This window comes from Curcuma longa, chromosome 1 (assembly GCF_044706935.1).
Source record: "Curcuma longa cultivar G26 ecotype Majalengka, Jawa Barat chromosome 1, ITB_CL_G26_1.1, whole genome shotgun sequence".
NCBI classification, from domain to species: Eukaryota; Viridiplantae; Streptophyta; class Magnoliopsida; order Zingiberales; family Zingiberaceae; genus Curcuma; species Curcuma longa.
In genome coordinates, this window is record NC_133861.1 from 27,810,198 (window position 1) to 27,830,924 (window position 20,727).

A 20,727-nucleotide genomic window follows, 5' to 3' on the forward strand; every position below is an offset into this window, starting at 1 on the left:
AGAAAACGGGTGGATGAATTAATAATTTTAAAAATATAATATATGATTTAACTATTTAAAAAAATTAGAATTTTTTTCTACATTTTGAACCGCTGCCAAGACATCAATTATAGACTTGGCTCATCCAAGTTGTCTACCATGTCGGAATCAGTGTAAACCTCAAAAGCTGTCCTCTTACATATAAAGAAGAATGCAGGAATGTTTACTGGTTTTTAAATTTGGTAATGATTCTGAAGGGACAGTAAAGCTGCAAATTACGGTTAGAGTTGTTTTGCCAAATATTGAAAGCCTTGGTTTCTTAACTGATTCACTACGCTTCAGTTGCTACTAACCCTTTTTCCAGGAAGAGGGGGACGGATACATAATGACATCTAACGAAGATTTGCAAGAACATTGAAGTTCAAGTTACAACGTGACAGACATTATAAAAAACATGAGATTTTCTATGGAGTGGTATTCAACTTCTTCTCCAACAACTCAGAACAGATTTGTCCCATCATATCATAAAAGGAGAGAAACTCAGCCAATTGTTCTACTGACATGTTTTGCATTACCTTCCTGGCCATCGCTCCTCTCTCCTTGGTCATCTTCATCTTTTGCGCATAGGATGAGGAGTTCCTCACAGTTGCCCCCATTTGTTTCAACCTTACCTCTTGCTGCGAACTCAACGCCATGTTTGACTGATGCAAAAAAAAAAAAAAAAAAACTTCTCATTCTCATAGTAAGCCAAGAGGAATGTAAGCAAAAAAAAAATCATAATCAAACTTTATACAAATTAATATGAAATTTAATTCAAACTCATCAGTATTCCAATTTATTTATTTAATTATTGAATGAACATAAATGAGCATCGAACTTGTTTATTGATTTACAGTCTTGAAGAAAGGGTTATGCCATTCTCATATGATAGAAAACTGGTTGTGCAAAAAGCAATGGGATAGAAAGATACAAGAGAGATATAAACTTCATATATCATGATCAAGCAAAAGGACTAGTGAGACTAGGTATTAAGAGTATAAACTATACCGTGTGCATGCTTCACATGCTCTTTTATGAGTGAAGATATTTATCTCATCTTATAGCAACAAGCAAATGTGTTATCAAGAGGATTAAGTCAGTATTCCTATTATCTTAGCATCTTGTTGGATAAGTACCTCAAGGAAATCAGCTCCAGCTTCAAGATCTTGCTCTTTGGAAGGTGGCATATCGTGCCCAGCAGCATACAAGTTCTTCGCAAGCGAGAAACTCCTCATTATGATCTTCCTTTTCTTTTCCAGTTCTTGATTAATCTTTGGGGCATGGTTCAGATTTGCATAGCTATTGACCTTCGTTTGATATGCGACCACTGCCTTGACAAATTCCTATATAAAGAAATATCATTTTAAATGGATACAGGTCCTTTGCATAGAATTTCAGGATCAAATTTCCTACTTATAAACACGAAATACTTTCATTTCTATTTCATATATGCCTTTCTTACAGCATTGCTAACCAGCCGTTGTTAAGTTAATTCTAGCACCACAACAAAGCAGTACACTAAAACATTCAAACTGTAGACGTATAGCTTGTCCAATTCCTCAGAAAATGATACCAACACAATCGATACGTTCACCTGTTTAGAGCCCCATGATAAAATACTATATTCCAAACACAGCAATAAATAAACTTAAAATGATTTGAAAAGATTCATCCTACAAGCATTCAATGATAATATATATGTATATATAATAATTCATTTGTAGAAAGTGCGTCTGATGCAACAGTGAGACCCAGCAGGGCAGACCATTAGTGTAACCCAAATGAAAAAAAAAAAAAAGACATTCGGCCCCTTTATAGCAGGCCAGTCATCAGCGCACGGAGTGCGAGGTCAGAAGATGAGTATAGGCCTAAAGGGGAAGAGAAGAGAGAGTTCGGCGGTGGAGAGAGAGAGAAAGCAAGAGAGAGAGAGAGTGTGAAGAATGGAAAGAGAAGAAAAAGAGGCTTGCAAAACAGGACAGTGAACAGAAAGGAAGAGAAGTGGGAGCTGTTGAACTTGGAGAAAATTTTCTAGCATGGAGGGCAAGAAACCTGCATAGAACATTGGAAGAAGAAGAAGGAGAAGGAACTGGTGCAGTTGATAATTAGAGAAAGAAAAGAAGATGTATGAGATATTGAAGCATATCATGTTTAGTTTTAGAGGCGAAGTGAAGATGTTTCTTGGTACATTCAGAATGTATCCCTCTTAACTAACTATTTATTATAGATTTCAATTGAATATTGGCTTTATTTTGTAGCGCAAGATTAGTTAGGGATTCATTGGGAGATACTCGGGAAAATTTTCTGAATTTTTTTTTCTATAGAGCAAGAGACTAGTTTAACACAATATCATGATTTGATTAATACAAATGCTTATTTTATTGATTAACTAACTAAAATATTAAATAATGTATCTAGCGTGAAAGTATTATGTATTATTCATTAGTATTGGTTATTTTTAGTAATTTAAGTATTCAGTTCTTACAATCTGATTAATTCTAACGATCTGGTCCATAGAAATTTCCCATTAGTCACTAAGTAAATCAAAGAAATACTCGTGGAGGCCCATCTAAATGATCAACATTCTTAGATCTGTTTCTCATTGGAGGGAAACTCCCTTGTAATATATCACAGTTAAGATTCATAATTTAATGGAGGATTTAACTGCTTGTTTATTGAAATTAAAAAAAAATCGAAAACCTTTTTGTTTGATTATCTAGTTTCAACGTGCTATATATAAAGTCACCCACCTACCAATGGTTGATTCTATATTGGTCATGTCATACGTTATTCTACAGTTCTATATAATTAGTGCCAACTATCTACTAAATGACTTAGATTGTGGGGATTAGGTGAACGCATATTTTCTGAGTGATACCACTAGGAGCAATCACATCCATAACCTAAAGCTGAGCGAATATTTGATTAATGTTCTCCTCCGAATTGATGTTTATTAATTTACTTCTTTATAAATGATCATGAAGTCGATCGTGTGAAACCGCTAGTATGACAGATTCTATTTTTTACTGAAGAAGAGCGAATATTTGATTACTGTATTGAATTTGCGATATTATTTAGTTTGCCCCAACTGATTTATAGGGAATAATATAAACAAGTAGTACAATGGTTTCTTATTTGCTATGGTATTCTACTGCCTTATGATTGAAAAAGGTCATTGCAGAGTGTGGGTGAAGTGATGCATATATGATGACCAATAATAAAATTCTCTTTATCACGACTAATATTAACTATTTCATCTTGTTTGTCTGCCTACGTCTCATGTTGATAGTAGCATTTTCCTAAAAATTGTTAATCATGAAAACTATATGAGATATAAACCAGGAAAAGGGAAGTTGCAATCGATGTAAACAGATATAATTTACAAAATAATTGATGTACCTGATAAGCTTTAGGGCAACCAGGGTAATCGAACTCTTCGGATCCGGGCCGACGCATCCGCTCCGGGTGAAACTGCAAGCCCATGATGAATTTGCCCTCGTCCGGATTGTACGCATCGGGGTCATAGAAACCCTCCGCCAATCCGTCCGCCGCAAACGCCATCGGCACGAACCGCTCCGCCAGCCGCTTCACCCCCTGGTGGTGGTAGCTGTTCACCGCGATCGTCATCTCCTCCGGGCTCAGCGATTCCCTAAACCACTCGTGCAGTGGCGTCCCTTCCGCCACTTTCACCTCGTGCCGGTGTCCGTCGTAGTCGCCGTAGTTGATGTGCTCGACGACGGTCCCGACGCCGCTCTTCCTCTGGAGCTCCTTCTCCACGTCCTGGTACAGGGATCCGCCGCAAGCCACATTGAGGACCTGCGAACCGCGGCAGATGCCGAGAAAGGGGATATTGCGCTCGAGGCAGAGCTTGGCGAGACGGAGTTCGATGGAGTCCTTCTCGCGGTCGACGGTCGCATCGCTGGCGTGCAGGCTGCGGATCTCGTCGAGCTCCTCTGCAGATAATCCCCCGGAGGCGTCAGCCGCGTAGTGGGACGGGTCGATGTCCTCGCCCTCACACAGCAGCACGCCGTGGATCGGCTCGAAGCTCTCCAGGAGCGTGTGCACGCCCGCGACCCGCGGCACGATCACCGGCACCGCGCCGTATCCCACGATCAAATCCAAATGGTACTCCCCTGTTTCAAGATCGATCCATCTCAATCTTCTCATCGACTCTGGGCGAACAAAATGAGATCTGGAAAGCAGAATACTCACCGACGAAATCGACGAACTTGTTTTTGCGAACGCAACGGCGGGAGACGATGAGGACGCGTGGAAGGAGTTTGGAGAGATCGGAATCGGAGGAGGGCGCCATTATGATCCTACCCTGCTCTGCTGCGTCGCCTCGCCTATTTATTGCTTAATTATAACGAATCGCTTCTCGCTTGGTCTTCCATTGAGATTAGGGTTCGTATTTATAGGCTGAAGATGAACATTAGAATTTTCGTATTTAATTAATTAATAATAATTTTAAAATTCCACCTCCGGTTCTTCCCACGTCAAGCCGCCGCGTTACACACAAAAATCGAAGTTCTAATTTTGATTGCGAACCACGTGAAATGCGTGGATGCGGGATCACGGAATGCGCTGGAGAAAAGTCAAAACTGGAAACTGTTGTAGTTGGTAATTAAAGTGATTTCATTAATTGATAAGGACAGGGTGGATGCGATCAGGCTGGTGAGGAGATGCCACGTGGGTAGTCGTTATCCGGGGACGGTCAGACAGTTGATGCGCCACGGAAGATGCGGTTTGGGTCGCTCTTGGTGTTCGGTGAGTACGAAGGCAGTTGCCGCACATTGATCGCGCTAATCCATAAATAAAACGTGTTCAAACGACGTGTGCTCCAGTTCAGCCATGAGTTTCGTTCCTTTTAATCTCATTCGTTTATGAACGAACGACTGATATTAATTCTTCTCTTGATCGGACGGCTCCTGGCTTCTTCTCGCATAGGAAGCCAAACGCCAGCTAATAGGAGTGAATAAAAATTTAATTAAACTGAATAAATCAAACGAACTAATCCAATTTAAAATTTTAACTTGATTATTTTAAAATTTTAATTTTTTAAATAAAAATTATTTAATTTAGTTTGATTTTAATTTTAAAATTTTTTAATCGATTAAATTAAATAAACTGAATTAAAAAAATTTAAAAAATAATTTTTAAATTTTTAAATAAATAAATTTATAAATTTTTAAGTAAATAAATTTATAAATATGTAATGAATTGATAAATCTCTCGTAATATTAAAAAAATCAGTTATTTCGATTAATTCGATCAAAAATCGAATTAATTGATATTTATTATTCAATTTATTTATTTTTTTATTTAAAAATTTGATCGGTTCGGTTAATTAAAAAAATTCGATTCAATTTTAATTAATTTGATTCGATTTGATTCGATTTTAATCAAGTACTCATTTCTATTGGCTAATTTGATCTTTTTCTAAACCCAAATGTAATGGGATCGATTCATCGTATTGAATTTGAAACTTGACAAGGCAAAAGAACGATGCGCAATTGTTGTTGATTTATCATTAATCTTCGGATCAGATCCGTAAACAAAGGTGCAGATAATAATGACACAAGTGCAACAGATTAATGTTCCACATCAGACAGACATTTCTCCTATACTTATCTACACATTGAAGTTCGATAAACAACTCCTTTGGACATTAGGCCCTCGGCGAAGATAATCTATTATATTTTTGTAGAAAGTAACTAAAGATAATCTACACATTATTAATGATGTGACGGATCCTGAGTCATCCTGCATGGCAGTGAAAGTCAAGAAGCCAACGAAAGTCAAGAAGTCGGTCGATGTATCATGTCAGAAAGTCAATAGTTAATCTTAGATGGATTATCTCAACCATCTCAGTCACTCGTTTTCTCTCGATCATCCCGATCTCGACCATCTCAGTCACTCAGTCTTTCTTTCGACTATTCCGATCTCAACCATCTTGGTCACTCACTATCCCTCTCGGTCATTCCGATCTCGACTATCTCGGCCCCTCGGTTACCTTGACCTCAACCATCTCGCCCTCTCGGTCCCTCGATCACTCCGACCTCGACCATTTCGGCCTCTTGGTCTCTCGGCCACCCGACCCAGAAGTTGCCAAAATCTCTCAAGCGTGCAAGCCCCTGCCAAAGGATCAGGACGGTTACGAGGTTGGCAAACTTTGTCTCCCAAATGCTGCATGTCAAGGCCACATGACAGTGATTGATATAACTTATCCCCTCGGGCCCAACAGAGGTCTGTCCAAATCGACGTAGATATTCCTTCCTGTAAATATATAAATTCTCCCGCAGATATAAAACTTCATACACTTCTCTTTCTCCTTTCTTACTGACTTAAGCATCGGAATGACCTGTCAAGAATTTTCAGCATCTCGCTAATCTGTTCGTTCAGTTCCTCCTCAGGTTCCTTTGCTGGTGGGAGCAACAGAGTGTGAGTTGGCAGTTTGTTGACTGATAGTTTGACTGTCTATGACATCCGACCGGAATTATTAATATTACCATGATGTAGGAAACCAAGGCAATAAATAAATAATAAAGTGGTGATAATTTGTTTACCTTCAAACTATTATATGTTTAGTTTTATTGTTTATGCTGCTATTGAAAAAATAATTATACATGATTTTTTTTCATCTTTTATAAGTATAATCTTCCAAATGATTTTGGAACTGCTTCAACTAATTATTCTATTTAATTTAATGGACTTATAAAAAGAAGATTTGTCCGTTAACTCTTATCTCCAATTGACTCAGTACATCTTTAGTCAATTTAAAATTAGATTCAAAATTCATCAGTCAACTCGGATTGTGTATATATCTTTCAATTGATTGTAATTTCAATTAATTCAAAATACTTAGAGTGGACTCGAAACGAATTCAGTTAATTTAAAATTATCAATAAACTCAGGTGGTGGATAAGATCTACTCAAATAATTTAATTTTTTTAATTTAAATAATGAATCAGTCAATCAGTTAGTCAACTCAAATTATTTAAAGCAATTTTATTTTATTTTATAGAAAAGAATGAATGTGAAAGTTACTTATAAAAAAAAATCCAAATACACAGAGAATCTTGAATATCTATTTTAGACATGGCATTCGGTGTTCAAAATGAATATTATATATTTTTTTAGACTGATATAAATATCTTTACCTATCAATTTAGTTATCTCATGTGCAATTTTATAGTTTTCTTTTAATGTGCAATAATCCGGTTTGAGATCAAGAGATAGGATGACTCAGCAAAGTAATCATGATTGAGTAGTTTCGATCAGTTGGATACAAGTCGAATTGGTTTTCTTCAATAGATCAATTTCTTTCCAGTCGAGCTTTAGTAAATCGACTTCTTTTAGATCCTGCTTCTTTAAGTCACCTTTTAGAATGTTAGAGTAGCAAGGATGGTAGAGATCTTATGTGAAAAATCAAAAATAAATATAGTAAAAAACTCGATCCCTCTAGAGATGCATATGAATACAGTATACATATTTGTTATTAGTTATCACTTTTGTTGCATGTACATAACAATCTTGGTAGCAATTTTGATTCAGCAGATTTTAGCACGATCAAAATGGTCGCACCTCTTCGATATCCATATGAACATGTCCTTCGTTCGTCGGACGAATTCAACTTTCAGAGAAGAACCACCTTCATTATACTAGCAACTTGGATGATTTTGCCAAGAGGAGAAGAAGAGGAGACTTGAAAAAAAAAATCATTCGTGAAAATGCATCAAAAATAACTTTTGTACTCATCCAATGAATACAAAAGGTTTTTTGCCTTTTGCTCTCCTTTTCATTAATGTTCCATTAATCTCTATTAATGGACATTAATTCTCTTTAGTGTTTGATTCTAATCTAATGAATCTAATTCGAATTAGACTCAATCTAATAGTTGGATTTACTTGAGTCTAACTCGGATTAGACTTAACCCTATAATCATAGGGTTCATCATATTTAAGTCAAACTAAAGCTTCAAAGAAATCTAAACAAAAATTGAAACTTCAGGAATGAACTCAGAAATGCAGGAAATCGCATCCACGACTTCCTCTTCTTCATGTCTCCTCAGCTTGGTGTCAAACAAGCTGCCGGATAACCAATGTTGGCACCGAATATCCGTTTAGAAGCTGAACACAATCAATTGTCCCTCCTGCTCGGAACTAAGATTCTGATAAATTGAAGAAACCCTCCTCTATTTAATAGAGCCCTGTGTTCGAGTCGAATTCGATGTTTTAAACAGGAATGATGCTCCTCTCCTCGTGCCAATGAAGTTGTTGACACCTTGAGCTTGCTCCGCAACCTTCAGAGAACCCCTCTTCCAATTGCGAAGGCTGAAGATGCTGTGACTCATCGAAATGGCATCAAAATAGAGGATCCCAGTGGCGGAGAGACCCTCACCATCGCTTGCTGCCAGTCACCGATTTCCGTCCAACTGAGCTGTTCTAGCTTCCTCGAGGATCCAGCAGCACGAAGGAATCAAATTGGGTGGATGGGGCTTGGCCAGGAGTTACGCTCCTTCTCAGGGGAATCACGATCGGGAACGATGAACAGTGGCGCGCAGCCACTGTTCATCGCATTTCTGAATTCCTTTTATCCCAGCCGCTGATCTTGATCACAGTCGTCCATTTCTGATCCAGTGGAGGAGCTTGATCTGGGATTTTAGGAAAGCCTAGGGTTTGTAAAAAAAATAATGGATCTTGATCGGACTTAAGTTAGGTCATGTCCTAAATGTGGCTTGATCAATTTGGGCAAACATAGCTCGATTCGATCGTGGTTGAACTCGATCTGGGTCCAATTTGAGCCCTACAATCAATTAAACTCAATTAATACAAAATTTGCCAATAAAATTATGAAAATTATAATCCAATCTCAAATTATACGATATAACACAAATATGATCGAATCGATTCATTGTGCAATTTATTTTCATGCAAAAACTCAAAAATGAATCGATTAAAATGTATAAAACCCTAACTCATCACAGCTACAATGAGACGTGTCTCGTTCCTTTTATCATCTTATACCCGCTTGGTTTAGGACATGGTACTATGCCACTCTTAGCCCAAACTAGCTTTCTTGTCATGTGGATTCAAGTTACTTGTACATATGTCCAAGAGTGTCGTACACTTGACATGTAATGCTTTGGTCAAAGACTTTTAGTAACACTCCTAACAAACGATTGCAAAGTATACGTCTCCTTTTCAAAGGAGTGGTGAATCTTCTGTGGGATATTCAAGCACCTTCGGGTACTTCGATTTATACCTAATCATCCCGGGTCCATACCTCTTCGGAGATATTTGCTTAAGATGTCAAAGTATAAGCCTCCATGACCAAGGCTACTTGAATACTACAAGTCAAAGAAAACTCACACTTAAGCTGCATTGAGATCTTCATTGACATATGTATAGAACCATATGAAGTTTGAAGGCAGGTCACTCAAATGAATTGGTTATCTTTAACCAGCATCCATGTTTAACTCTCAACATCTAATATTTCCAGCTAGTGAGATTAGCTGCTTAGCTAACCAAGGAGTTTAAAACGTATTTGTCTTAACAGAATCGATGATGTCCGTAGTTATCAATTTCTCAACTAGGGATAGTTTCAATATATTCATAATTGCACATGTAGAGATCCTCACTGGTTGTGATCCAATCACAAATTCTCTCATGCTATGAATCATATTGCGGACATTCAATAAATGAATTTAAGATCCAATCAAACATATAAAAAATGTGCACTCATATAGTAAGTAGATATTTATCCAATAAATAATATATTTGTAATGCAATTACCTTAGGACAGCTCTCAAATTTAACAGTTTCAGTATCAATATACCATTTAGTAGATAAAAACTCCTAGTTTATCAAGAGTAGGCATGGACGAGAGCACTTTAGAATAAATATGTGAAATACTTGATTGTCTTAAAGTTGTAGGACCACCGACAAAATTTGTGTCAAATCGTCTAGGACATTGAGTACCAATATATCCAATTTTAAGATAAATTTGATATCTAGCTACTTCGAGTATTCTAAAAATAAAAAAATAAAAAATAAGGAGAAAAAGAAATAAACTACGATAAAGAAAGAGAAAAAATAATATGTGTACTTATAGCGGTGATAGAAGAAAAATCACTAAAACGATGATAAAATAAAAAAAAATAGAGAAATAGTATCTTTGATACTATGTTAGAGAAAGGTAATCGAACTAGAGAAATAAAAAGATCCAAGGAAATAAAATTTCTTCGTTAATAATTTATTCATGAGAGATATAATTTATAGAGATATTAGTGTTCGATCAATTGATCAATTGATAGATTGATAAAAAAATTATCAATTGACATATTACAAAAGAAAATTTTTTATTTAATAATTTTTTTTTTTTGTTAATCTCTTCTTATTTAACGTTGTGTGCAATAAGTGGAAGAAACCTTATATCAATGTTTATCCATGTAACTTACAAGTGGGAGGTGACTGGCCCATATAGTCTCACCTCCGCCCGAAGCCCAAGAACAAAGTCTCCTAGCCACGGCCGTTCAAGCTAATTGGATATCTTTATTGACACTGCCGGAAGACCAGTCAAACAGACAAACTTGGCGCAGTATATATGTCTATATATATAAAACCTAAACGACATTAGGTTTATTCTATTTTCGCCGCCAATAGTAAGAATCGAATATGACAAAGTATTACGTGCCCACCCGTGTTTAAACTTATCGACCTACGTAGTGGCAGGGGTGGCTCAAGTCTACACGGGTCCTAGGGGAATTTTTTTTTTACATAATTATTATTTTTAAAAAAAAAATCTTCTCACTCTTTTTTATTCGGATTTGAGACCGACAATGATGAGTTTAAATTTTTTTTAAAATAAATTAAAATATTAATTTTAAAAATAAAGTTTTTATATAAAATTAAATTTTCTCAAAATTATTAATTAAATTTTCATATTCAAATTTTAATAATAACTTTTTTTCAATTGATAACATTTCTAAATTATTTAATTTTTCTTGAGACATAGTTGAACGTAAATAAGACTTTATTAATTTTAATTTTAAAAAACTTCTTTCTGCTGAAGCTACATTAACAGGTATGGTCAGTAATATTCTATAAGTTATCCATGCATTAAGAAAAAAATTTAATTTTTTTATAAAATTTAATACTTCAAGTGCTGTTTTTAATTCTGGATTTATTATTTCATTTAAATTTTCAATTATATTATTTTCTGAGTTTTAATTTTTATTATTAATAACAAATTTATCAAGTGCGCATTTTTGAGATTCATTAAATTCTTCTAGTTTTCTTTTTTTTCATACGTTTTATATATTCAGAATTATATTTTTTAGCCATATTTATATTCAAATAATAATAATAAAAATATAATTTTCTACTATTTTATGGAAATAAAAGTATTTTAGAATTAAATAATAATACAATCTAATTTATGCGTAGCAAAAAGGAACAGATTCACAAAGGGAGTGCTTGGTGCTTACCACTTTTCTTCGGTCCTGCTCTTCTTCAACCGCGACGAGCCGACGAGGTCTAGCGAAGGGGCCTTAATTTTGTGTACTTTCTTTAGCTTCCATGTCTTAAAAAATAATCCCTCAAGACTTCCAACTTTCTAAAAACTTTTCACCCTAAAGAAACACATACATTAATCATTAATCAGATACATTAATTTTCACCCTAAAAAATTATTTAAGGGGCAGAAGAAAGATCAATTTATAATATTTTATTTACATATTCTATCAATATATATTTATTTCTTAATTCAATTCGTTCATGAACATGAAAACTATATTTTCATTCCATTTTTCAATCAGAATTATCTCGTCATTGATCAAATTAAATGAAGTAATTAGTCTGATTGTTTAATCATCAAAAGATGCCAGTAATTTAATGATGAAATAAATCATAATAATATAAGTCATTTGATAAAATAATAAAGATCATTTAATAAAAAAATCATTGCTCACCGGCAAAGGCGAGAAGGCCGAAGGGTTAGGGCGGGCGCGAAGGCGAAGGGCGCGCAGGGCCGGCTGAAGGCGAAGGGCGCGCAAGGCCGGCTGAAGGCGAAGGCGCGGCACTCGGCCGAAGGCGAAGGCGCACTGGCGCAGGGTCGGGGTCGTCGGGCGAAGGGTGCACAGGGCCGGGCAAAGCTGCGAAGCTGTGAAGGCGCAGGGCCGGCTAGCCGGGTGAAGGGTGCGCAGGGTCGGGTGAAGGCGAAGGCGACGGCGCAGGGCCAGGCGAAGGGCTCGTAAGGCAGGGCTAGGCGAAGGCGCAGGCCGCAGGGCGGGGCGAAGGCGAACGGCGACTTGGAAATTTCGGTTCAAATCGGGGATTCAGATTTCAGAGCGGAAAGAAGGTGAACGGTTTTTAGGATTTTCTGAGCGTTTTAAGGGGTTTTCGGGACTCTAATCGATTAAACCGATTAATAAATTTATTTTAATATTTTTTATTTTTTAATATATATATTGATATATTCAAAGTTGGGCCCTAATTAAAATGGGGCCCTAGGCATAGGCCTTAGTGGCCTATGCCTAGAGCCGGCCCTGCGTAGTGGTCGGGGCTGTTCTCCCAAAAGGTTTAACATTATATATCCGCTTGTAATCGAGTCATTTATTTTTAAAAATCTCTTACATTTTATTTGAAAGGAGGTGAGAGAAGGAGAGGGGAGAGTAAATAAGGGAAAAGAAAATTTACACCTTTGTTTAGGATGGAATGAGTTAAGAAGGAAAAGAGAATAGAAGGATAAACTTTTCCTTTCTATGCTTATAAATCGTTAGAATTTCTTACATTTTGATTTAGGATGTAAGGAAAGAGAAAGAAAACTCAAAAATATTTTATTTCAATTTTATCCCTATTTTAAAATATTAATTTATAATTTAACTCATCTATTTAGATATTTCATCTTTATATCATCGTTCCTTACACAATACGTGCCGTTATCGTCTAGTATTAAATCGCTTGCACTCCATGACGTCTGCTCTCGTCATAAATTTTTTCGTGGACAAGACTCAAGAAGACAAAGATAGATAACCCTAATCTTCTTCTTCTATTCCAATGATAAAAACTTATCTAAAAAACATGCATTGTTTATTTTAGAACTTTTATATTTTAATTTTTATATGCAATATTTACATAATTGTACAGTTTCCTATTATCCTCTATATATATTATCTTTTTTAAGGAATTGTATTTTTGTAACTTTATATATTTAATTTTTATTCCTCTTCTTTTCCTCCCAAATAAGATAACATTAATGAACCTTTCATCCCTTTCAAATAAAAAGAACATAAATACTTTTTTTACTTTCCTCCTTTATTCCTTCCCTCCCTTTTCTTATTTTTCCATTAATACATCTTCTCTCACCCCAATCAAGGGTAGAGTTAGGTTTGTCATTACCCAGGCTATAGCCCGAGAGGCAATGGCGTAGCCAGGATCTGTAACTGTCCTAGGCTAAATTATATATAAAAAAAATAATGCATACATGTATAAAAGAATTTTTTTCATCAAATCATATAAGTAGAGTTTTTATTAAATTTGGATTGTATTAGTGTTAATTGTTAGGTTGGATTGAGTTGTTATACTGAGCTAGATTGATTCCGTATACTTAGACTTTAATTATTGGATATATTGGCTCTTTGTGGAGTTGCACTGGGCTAGAGCCCAGTCCTGCCTACGCCACTGCCGAGAGGTCTGATGGCGACGAGAAAAAAAATAGATTTAAAAATGAGAGAAAAAAATTTAATAAATAACCCACCCGAGGATACACCGTCGATGTAATTCAAGAGTTCAGAGCAACCCGGATAAATCATCCAGTTGGTTCCGCCGTTGACCCCAATTAAACATAGCGTTAGAAATCATGCTGTTCATCCGTGCTAAGTTATCAATGATTGTTTATTTAGTTTCGTTAAAAATAAAAAGCATCCTACGAACGTGAAGAGATCCAGAAACTCAATTGCACTGTTCGGGAGATCGACTAACAACCAAGATGAAGGCCTAAACTACCGTCCTGTAGCCGTCACATGTGGTGTGCAGTATTGACAGATGCTAACGACAGTAGCCATCACCATGCAGCACATCGTAGAACAGTGGTCGTCCCTCTGCTACCTACAATACTGTACATCCACCCCCCATGTATTTATGACGGCACAAGAGACAACAATACAGCGGCGTGAACGAAGCAAACCTGGCGATCAGTACACTCCTCACATGCCCACTAAATCCCCTCCGCAGGGATCTCACTGAATTCTCAGCACATTTTCGCATTATTCTACTGGTCCTGCCTGCCTTTTTAGCTGGCAGGAGGAGGATTCCATCTCAGCTTCTGTAATTCTGCGATTCTTTTCTAGCCGCCTTCCCTTCTGTCTCAGTTTCAGTAAAAATAAAGTAGAATCATCCATCCATCACAAGCAACGTCCGACACCGAGGGCCCATGCTATAAATGCTCCAACCGCTGTATCTCATCTCCACCGTACCAGATATGCGTGAACACCGTCTTCTTGTCGCTCGTTCCACGAGTGGCACGTTGCATGAATGCTCAGAGTCGGTGCGATTTGTTTGGTCAAACAAATTTCGAACTGGAATTCATCAGAATTGAGAATGATAAAACGCTCCAAGATACAGAGCAAAATGCAGTAGAAATTGTTTTTATTTAATACCAAAATGAGACGTAGTAGAGCTACAATTCATAAGGACGGACAAATCCTGATACTGTCAGGAGCAGGGGAATCACTTCGACACGACGAGACGAGCAATCTCTTCATTCGATGTGATGGTGTCGCTGAGGAGCTTTAATGGGATTGATCGCGATGGATTTGGACTAAAATTAACTCGAGATAAAACAATGGAGTTCTGCGATATGTTTTACAGTCGACCGGTCAGGTGGCGTCGGAGGTGGAGACGGAATCCGATGCCGAGTTGTGAGAGGGCGAGAAGCCGCCGCCGCCGCCGCCGCCGCCGCCGCCGCTGCGAATTTCCTCGAGCATATTCACGACGTTGCACATTTTGGGTCGTTGGTCCGCCGCCACCACCGTGCAGCTAACCGCAATCTGCAGCATCGCCACCATTTCCCCCTCGATTCCCTTGTACCGCATCAGCTCCAGGTCGAACACCTCCGAAGTCCACTCCTCTCGTACCACCGACCGCACCCACCCCGGTAGATCGGCGCCCTCCACGACCCCGTCGCCGACCACCACTGCGGGCTTCCCCGTCAGCAACTCCAGCAGCACCACCCCAAAAGCATACACGTCCGCTCGCTGCGACGCCCACGAGCGCCGCCTGTCGACCGGCGCCTCGGGGGCCCGGTACCCGCCGGTGCGGCAAGCCGCCGATGATGGACCCAACGACGACAGTCCGGCGTCGGAAAGCCGCGCGTTGCCAGCATTGTCGAGGAGAATATTGGTGGACTTGATGTTGCCGTGGGCCAATTTAGGCGACCGAGTCGCCCCCTGGTGAAGGAACGCTAATCCCCTCGCCGCCCCTACTGCAATCCGCACTCTCGACGCCCAATCCAGCGTCATCCTGCCCGGCCCTCGGTTGCCTGCGATTAAAAATCAAATTTTTAGCACGAAATTCTCAATTCTCAAGGCAAATGGCAATGGCGGGGCGCGGCATTGACAGACCGTGGAGAAGAAAGAAAAGACTGCCATTGGGCATGTACTCGTAGACGAGGAGCTTCTCGTCGCGGGCATAGTAGTAAGCTTTGAGGGAAACAAGATTCGGATGCCGCAATTGGCCGAGAATCTCCAACTGGCTCTCCAAATCGCGTTTGTGGGTTTCACGGAGACGCTTCACGGCGACGACGGTGCCGTCGTCGAGCACCGCCCTGTAGGCCGTCCCATATCCTCCCTTCCCCAGTATCTCCGCCGAGGACCGTAAGAGGTCTTCCAGCAAGAACTGCTTCGTTCCTTCGAAAAAAATCATTTTTCCCCTCTGGAATCCGCCACCGGTGGTGGTGCCGGCGGCGCTGACGTGGGATGACGCGTAGGGGCTGGAGTAGACTATCTTTTCCCCCTCGCGAAGGCTGAGGGGCGCTCTTCCGGCGAACTTGCGCCAGAAGTAGCAGAAGAGGAGGCCGCAGACAAGGATGAGCACGATGAAGTCGCCCACGACGATGGTGACCACCACCACTTGATTCATCTTCATCCCCTGGCGATTAACGCCGCCCGCGGTTTGGCCAGGATTGACGAACTCAGGTTTGGCATGGGGAGCAGACGCCGCGGCGGCCGGGGGGACGGTGTCCACCACACCGGCGGTGGGGCGGCAAGGGAAGAGGGGCTTACCGCAGAGTGCCGGGTTCCCCCCGAAAGCGGCAGCGGGGAAGGCCGCAAATGAGGGGGGCACAGCGCCAGAGAGAAGATTCGACGAGAGGTTAAGGTCCTGGAGGCGAGGGAGGACGAGACCGGGAATGAAACCGGAGAGCCGGTTCCGTTCGAGGCGTAGAGTGAGGAGGCGGCCAAGCCGGGCCATCGAGGTGGGGATCGAACCAGTGAGGTTGTTGGAGGCGAGGTCGAGGCGGTAGAGGCGAACGAGTGAGGATATCGACGGCGGGATCGGACCGTAGAGCTGGTTGTGAGAGAGGAAGAGGAGTTTCAGGGAAGATAGCGGGGCGAGGTCGGGGATGGCGGAGGCGAGGCGGTTCGATTTGAGACTGAGGACGCGGAGCTGGTCGAGGCGGGTGACGGCAGGGAAGCACGCCGGGCCGGCGAGAGAGAGTCCCTCGAGGACGAGGCGGGTGACGCGGCCGCCGACGCAGGTGACCCCGTGCCACGACGCGCACGGCGACGGGTCGGAGGAGTTCCAACTCGCCAGCCTCCCGAAGGAGTCGCACGCCGCCTTCAACTCCAACAGAGCGCTCCGGTCTGCTTCCAAATTCCCCGAAGAAGAAGATGACGATGATGATGAAGACGAGACCACCAAAGACGGCATTTTGAGAAGAAGAAGCAGCAGTAGCAGTAGCAGAGCTGTTTGAGGTAAATGCAGGGAGGAAAACAACTTCTTCTTCTTCTTCTTGTTTTCCCCCATTTTCCACCGCCGTCTTCGAAGAGGAAGACAATGCAGAGAAAGAGAGAGAGCTAGGAGAGGAGTCTGGCAGGCCCAGCAGCAAACTTGTTTGCCATTTTATTGATCTTTCTCATTTCTACCTCCATCGCTGGCTCCGTGGCCGGTGTTCCATGGTCAATGTGCTTTTTACAAATGAAACAAAGAAGTTGTTGGCAGAAATTTCTCGGCTTGAGCTTTGACTGAGCCGAGCCCTTCAAGCGGCATTTACGCTTTGGGAGGAGGTGAAGGAAGGTGAGGGGAGGATGAATGAGGTGAAGAAAAATTTTAATCTTTGTTTTATTTGAAATGGAGAAAAGAGGGGAAAAGAGAGAGTAGGGTAAATTTTATCTTTTTATATTTGATCCGGGACATCCCTCATCCAGGGAGGGATATGAATAGAGAAGGGGTAGAAGCCCGGAAGGGTATTTACTGAAGACTAAGATAAGATAGGGAAGATCAACATTCCTTAACACAAAAGATACAAACCTCATGTGAACGACCTGGACCCTCTCTCTGCCATATCGAAAGTTATTTTCTGACAATAATACACCATTTCATAGGCCTACCTCCGGACCAGGTACTGGCACCCCTTGCCTACCTCCGGACCAAGTACGGGCACCGCTGGCCTACCTCCGGACCAGGTATCGGCATCACATGACTACCTCTGGACCAGGTATCGGCATCACACGCCTACCTCCGGATCAGGTATCGACATCATATGCCTACATCAGGACAAGGCTCCGGCACCGCAGACTTACCTCCGGATCAGGTATCGGCATCATATGCCTACCTCCGGACCAGGTATCGGCATCATATGCCTACCTCAGGACAAGGCCCCGGCACCGCAGACTTACCTCATAACCAGGTATCGGCGTCACCTGCCTACCTCCGGACCCGCTGCCAGCACCACCTACCTACCTCCTCGTAAGGTACAAATTCTGGTAGGCCCGCCTCACAACAGGATCAGAGCATCACAGCACATCCTACCGTCGAGCAAGACCCCAGCCAAGATCGCCGAGATCCCCTCGCTAAAACAAGGCCGCCAGTACATGGACACTCTAAGCACGCCTCCCCAAATCGGCCACTCCTGACCTTAGCCCGCAGTATGCATACTCACGGGGCACCCTCCCCAACCTCTCCACCATAATCGGCGGCTCACCTGTGAGAAGAAGAACATAGACCAAGTTCCCTACTTGGCCCGGTTTAATCCCAAGGAAGATACCCCACGTGGACGCAACCGTCGGTTAGGGATATACAAATCCAAGCCGTCAGCCTTCGAAGATTATCCTTACCACGTCAATAGGGGATTGATAGCCAATCACCGACACTTAGATCCTAAAATATCGCCCCCCCCCCCCCCCCCTCAACTCTACATAAGCTACACAGGTATGACAATGAACTCTGAATTCTTTTCGAATACACACTTCTTTACTCGTTGCCTGACTTGAGCGTCAGAGTGGCCACGCCGGGATCCACCGGCGCCCCGCTGACCCGTGCGTTCATTTGTCGTCCCCTCAGGACTTTTCTCCTCGACGTGGAAGTGCAGGTTGACACGGCCTCCTATTGCCTGGTGGTGAGGCTAATAGTCTTTTATATGTAATAATTTTTATTAAGCTAAATCGGTTTGATTTAATACAAGTAGTGTCATAATTGTTATAATATTACTAATAAAAGTAATTCTAGTATGAGAATTATATTGGGTATTATTTTATTTTTTTTTAAAAGTCATCTTTTTAATAAAAACATTAACAAGAGCGTCCTTTAATTTTTGTCCCCCTAAAAAATTTAACATTTTCTTAAATCTAATTTCTGTATTTTTTTTTAATATTTAGCATAACATTTTATATCGGCTAAATTTTTAACTATTAGTAATTAAAATAATGAGAGAGGATTTACTTTCAAAGTGTGATACCCATAGGAATCTAACCCTTATCCAATCCTACAAATCTACTTCTCATGAACCAACTATGTTAAGTCTTGGTAGCAACAAAGATTAAATAAAGATATCAACCCTTACTAAATCTTGCAAATCTACTTCTTGTGAACTAACTACGCTAAATCTTGATGGCAACAAAGATAGATGACGTTGAGGTGGAGATTATTTAACCCAACATGCATAAATTAAAAAGAGAGCACTAGAGTTATCAAACCTAGACCTACCAACATGCCGCAATATGATCGGGGCTACAAGAATAGTTGGTATGACTCGTAGTGTCAAGAGCAAGTAGAATGGAAGGTCATGTTTAGGTATGGTTCCAAACAGCCTCAAGAACATGGGACAGGGAGCTCAGAAAACTTGGAGAGAAGAACTCGACAAAAGAGAGCTCGATGGGAGTTTGTGTTGCAAAACTCAAGGAGTTATAAGTGCTTGAGGACCTTTGTGCATCTAGAGGAGGAGCTCAAGGAGCCTTGAAAAGTCGGAGTAGAGCTTGGGAAGCTCGGGAAGCTTTGAATAACTAGAGGAGAGCTCGAGTAGCTCCGTGGATGCTATCCATTAGATTTAAGATATGCTGACATGTAGAACTGTCAAACAGGTCAATTCATGACGAAGCGGACCAACCCACTAAAAACACATCATATGGCGGGGCAGAATGTACCTAACCCATCAATTTGACGAATTGAAAAATCAATCCAACCCAATCCAAGACAGGTTGCGGGTTAAATTGGCTAACCTACGGGCTTATCAAAAAAATTAAAAATTTTTAAAATTTTAAATTTGAATTACCGTTTAAATTGATCAAGTTAAAATTTTTAAATTTGAATTCTAATTTAGACGGATCAAACCCACTAAATCATTAAATTTTCTACTTTAATTTAAAATTTTAAAATAAATAAATAAATTTTTTCAACCTGGGAGCCAACTCAAATCTGTCCAGGCCTAAACAAGTAAATCCATTTGAACTCATCTTAAAATAGATTGATAAAATTTTAATCTAATCCCTCTAAATTGTTTGACAGAATGGACATACTGAATTACTGATATGTCAACCTGAAATGCGTAAAGTCAGCCTTTGATCACTTGCATTTCAGCTATACCAGGTCTTTGAACATATAAACAGTGAGTTGCCTGAAATACACTTGGATATGACTTGTTAATCCGAAGTTCGATCCATGTGAAGGTACGAGTCACTTTGCTCATTTCAGCTATAAGTTTTTTAAGGTTAAATTCGTGAAATTTTAATGGATGTTACATTTTAATATGATTTATAAATGTTTTGCTTTTCTACAGAGAAAAGTGATTATATTATTTTGTCATCATTTTAAGTTTCCTAGAACCAAATATTCTGTTAATTTCTAGCTTCTGTGATTAAAACAACTTGGATCACAGGCAATGAGTTCAAAGTTGGTTAATAAATGAGTTCAATGTATTAGTTGGAAGGAGCATTGCCATTTGTAGGCATCAATCCAGTTCACCACTATCACCAATCTATAACATAAAGCAACGACTAGGTAATTGCCAAACAAGTGCAAATCCACTCACAGCTACGCAAGAACAATTAAATATGAGGATATTAATCGAAACTAACATAAATGAGTTACAATAACAAGCTAATCCTTGCTACATCCAGCAGAGAGATTTATGACTAGCATCAGCATGCACCTAGAGTCAGTTGATTCAAACCACCAGTGTAGATCTTTATGCCTACCCAACATCTGTACAATTGAAATC

The 20,727-nt window shown here is 40.0% G+C and overlaps 2 protein-coding genes across 2 annotated transcripts; both read right to left on the reverse strand.

Moving 5' to 3' along the window:
- Nucleotides 1-234: 234 nt before the first annotated feature.
- Nucleotides 235-4,385, reverse strand: LOC141838338 (putative glutamine amidotransferase GAT1_2.1). Its single transcript, XM_074725784.1, has 4 exons — nt 4,228-4,385; nt 3,415-4,148; nt 1,155-1,361; nt 235-680 (listed from the first exon to the last, which is right to left on the reverse strand). Exons 1-4 carry the CDS (start codon nt 4,325-4,327, stop codon nt 444-446), a joined length of 1,278 nt encoding a protein of 425 aa, XP_074581885.1. The 5' UTR covers nt 4,328-4,385; the 3' UTR covers nt 235-443.
- A 10,270-nt stretch (nt 4,386-14,655) lies between these two features.
- LOC141821260 (putative leucine-rich repeat receptor-like protein kinase At1g68400) lies at nt 14,656-17,101 on the reverse strand. Its single transcript, XM_074708669.1, has 2 exons — nt 15,638-17,101; nt 14,656-15,555 (listed from the first exon to the last, which is right to left on the reverse strand). The coding sequence occupies exons 1-2, from the start codon at nt 17,037-17,039 to the stop codon at nt 14,894-14,896; spliced, it is 2,064 nt and encodes a 687-aa protein (XP_074564770.1). The 5' UTR covers nt 17,040-17,101; the 3' UTR covers nt 14,656-14,893.
- Nucleotides 17,102-20,727: the final 3,626 nt, after the last annotated feature.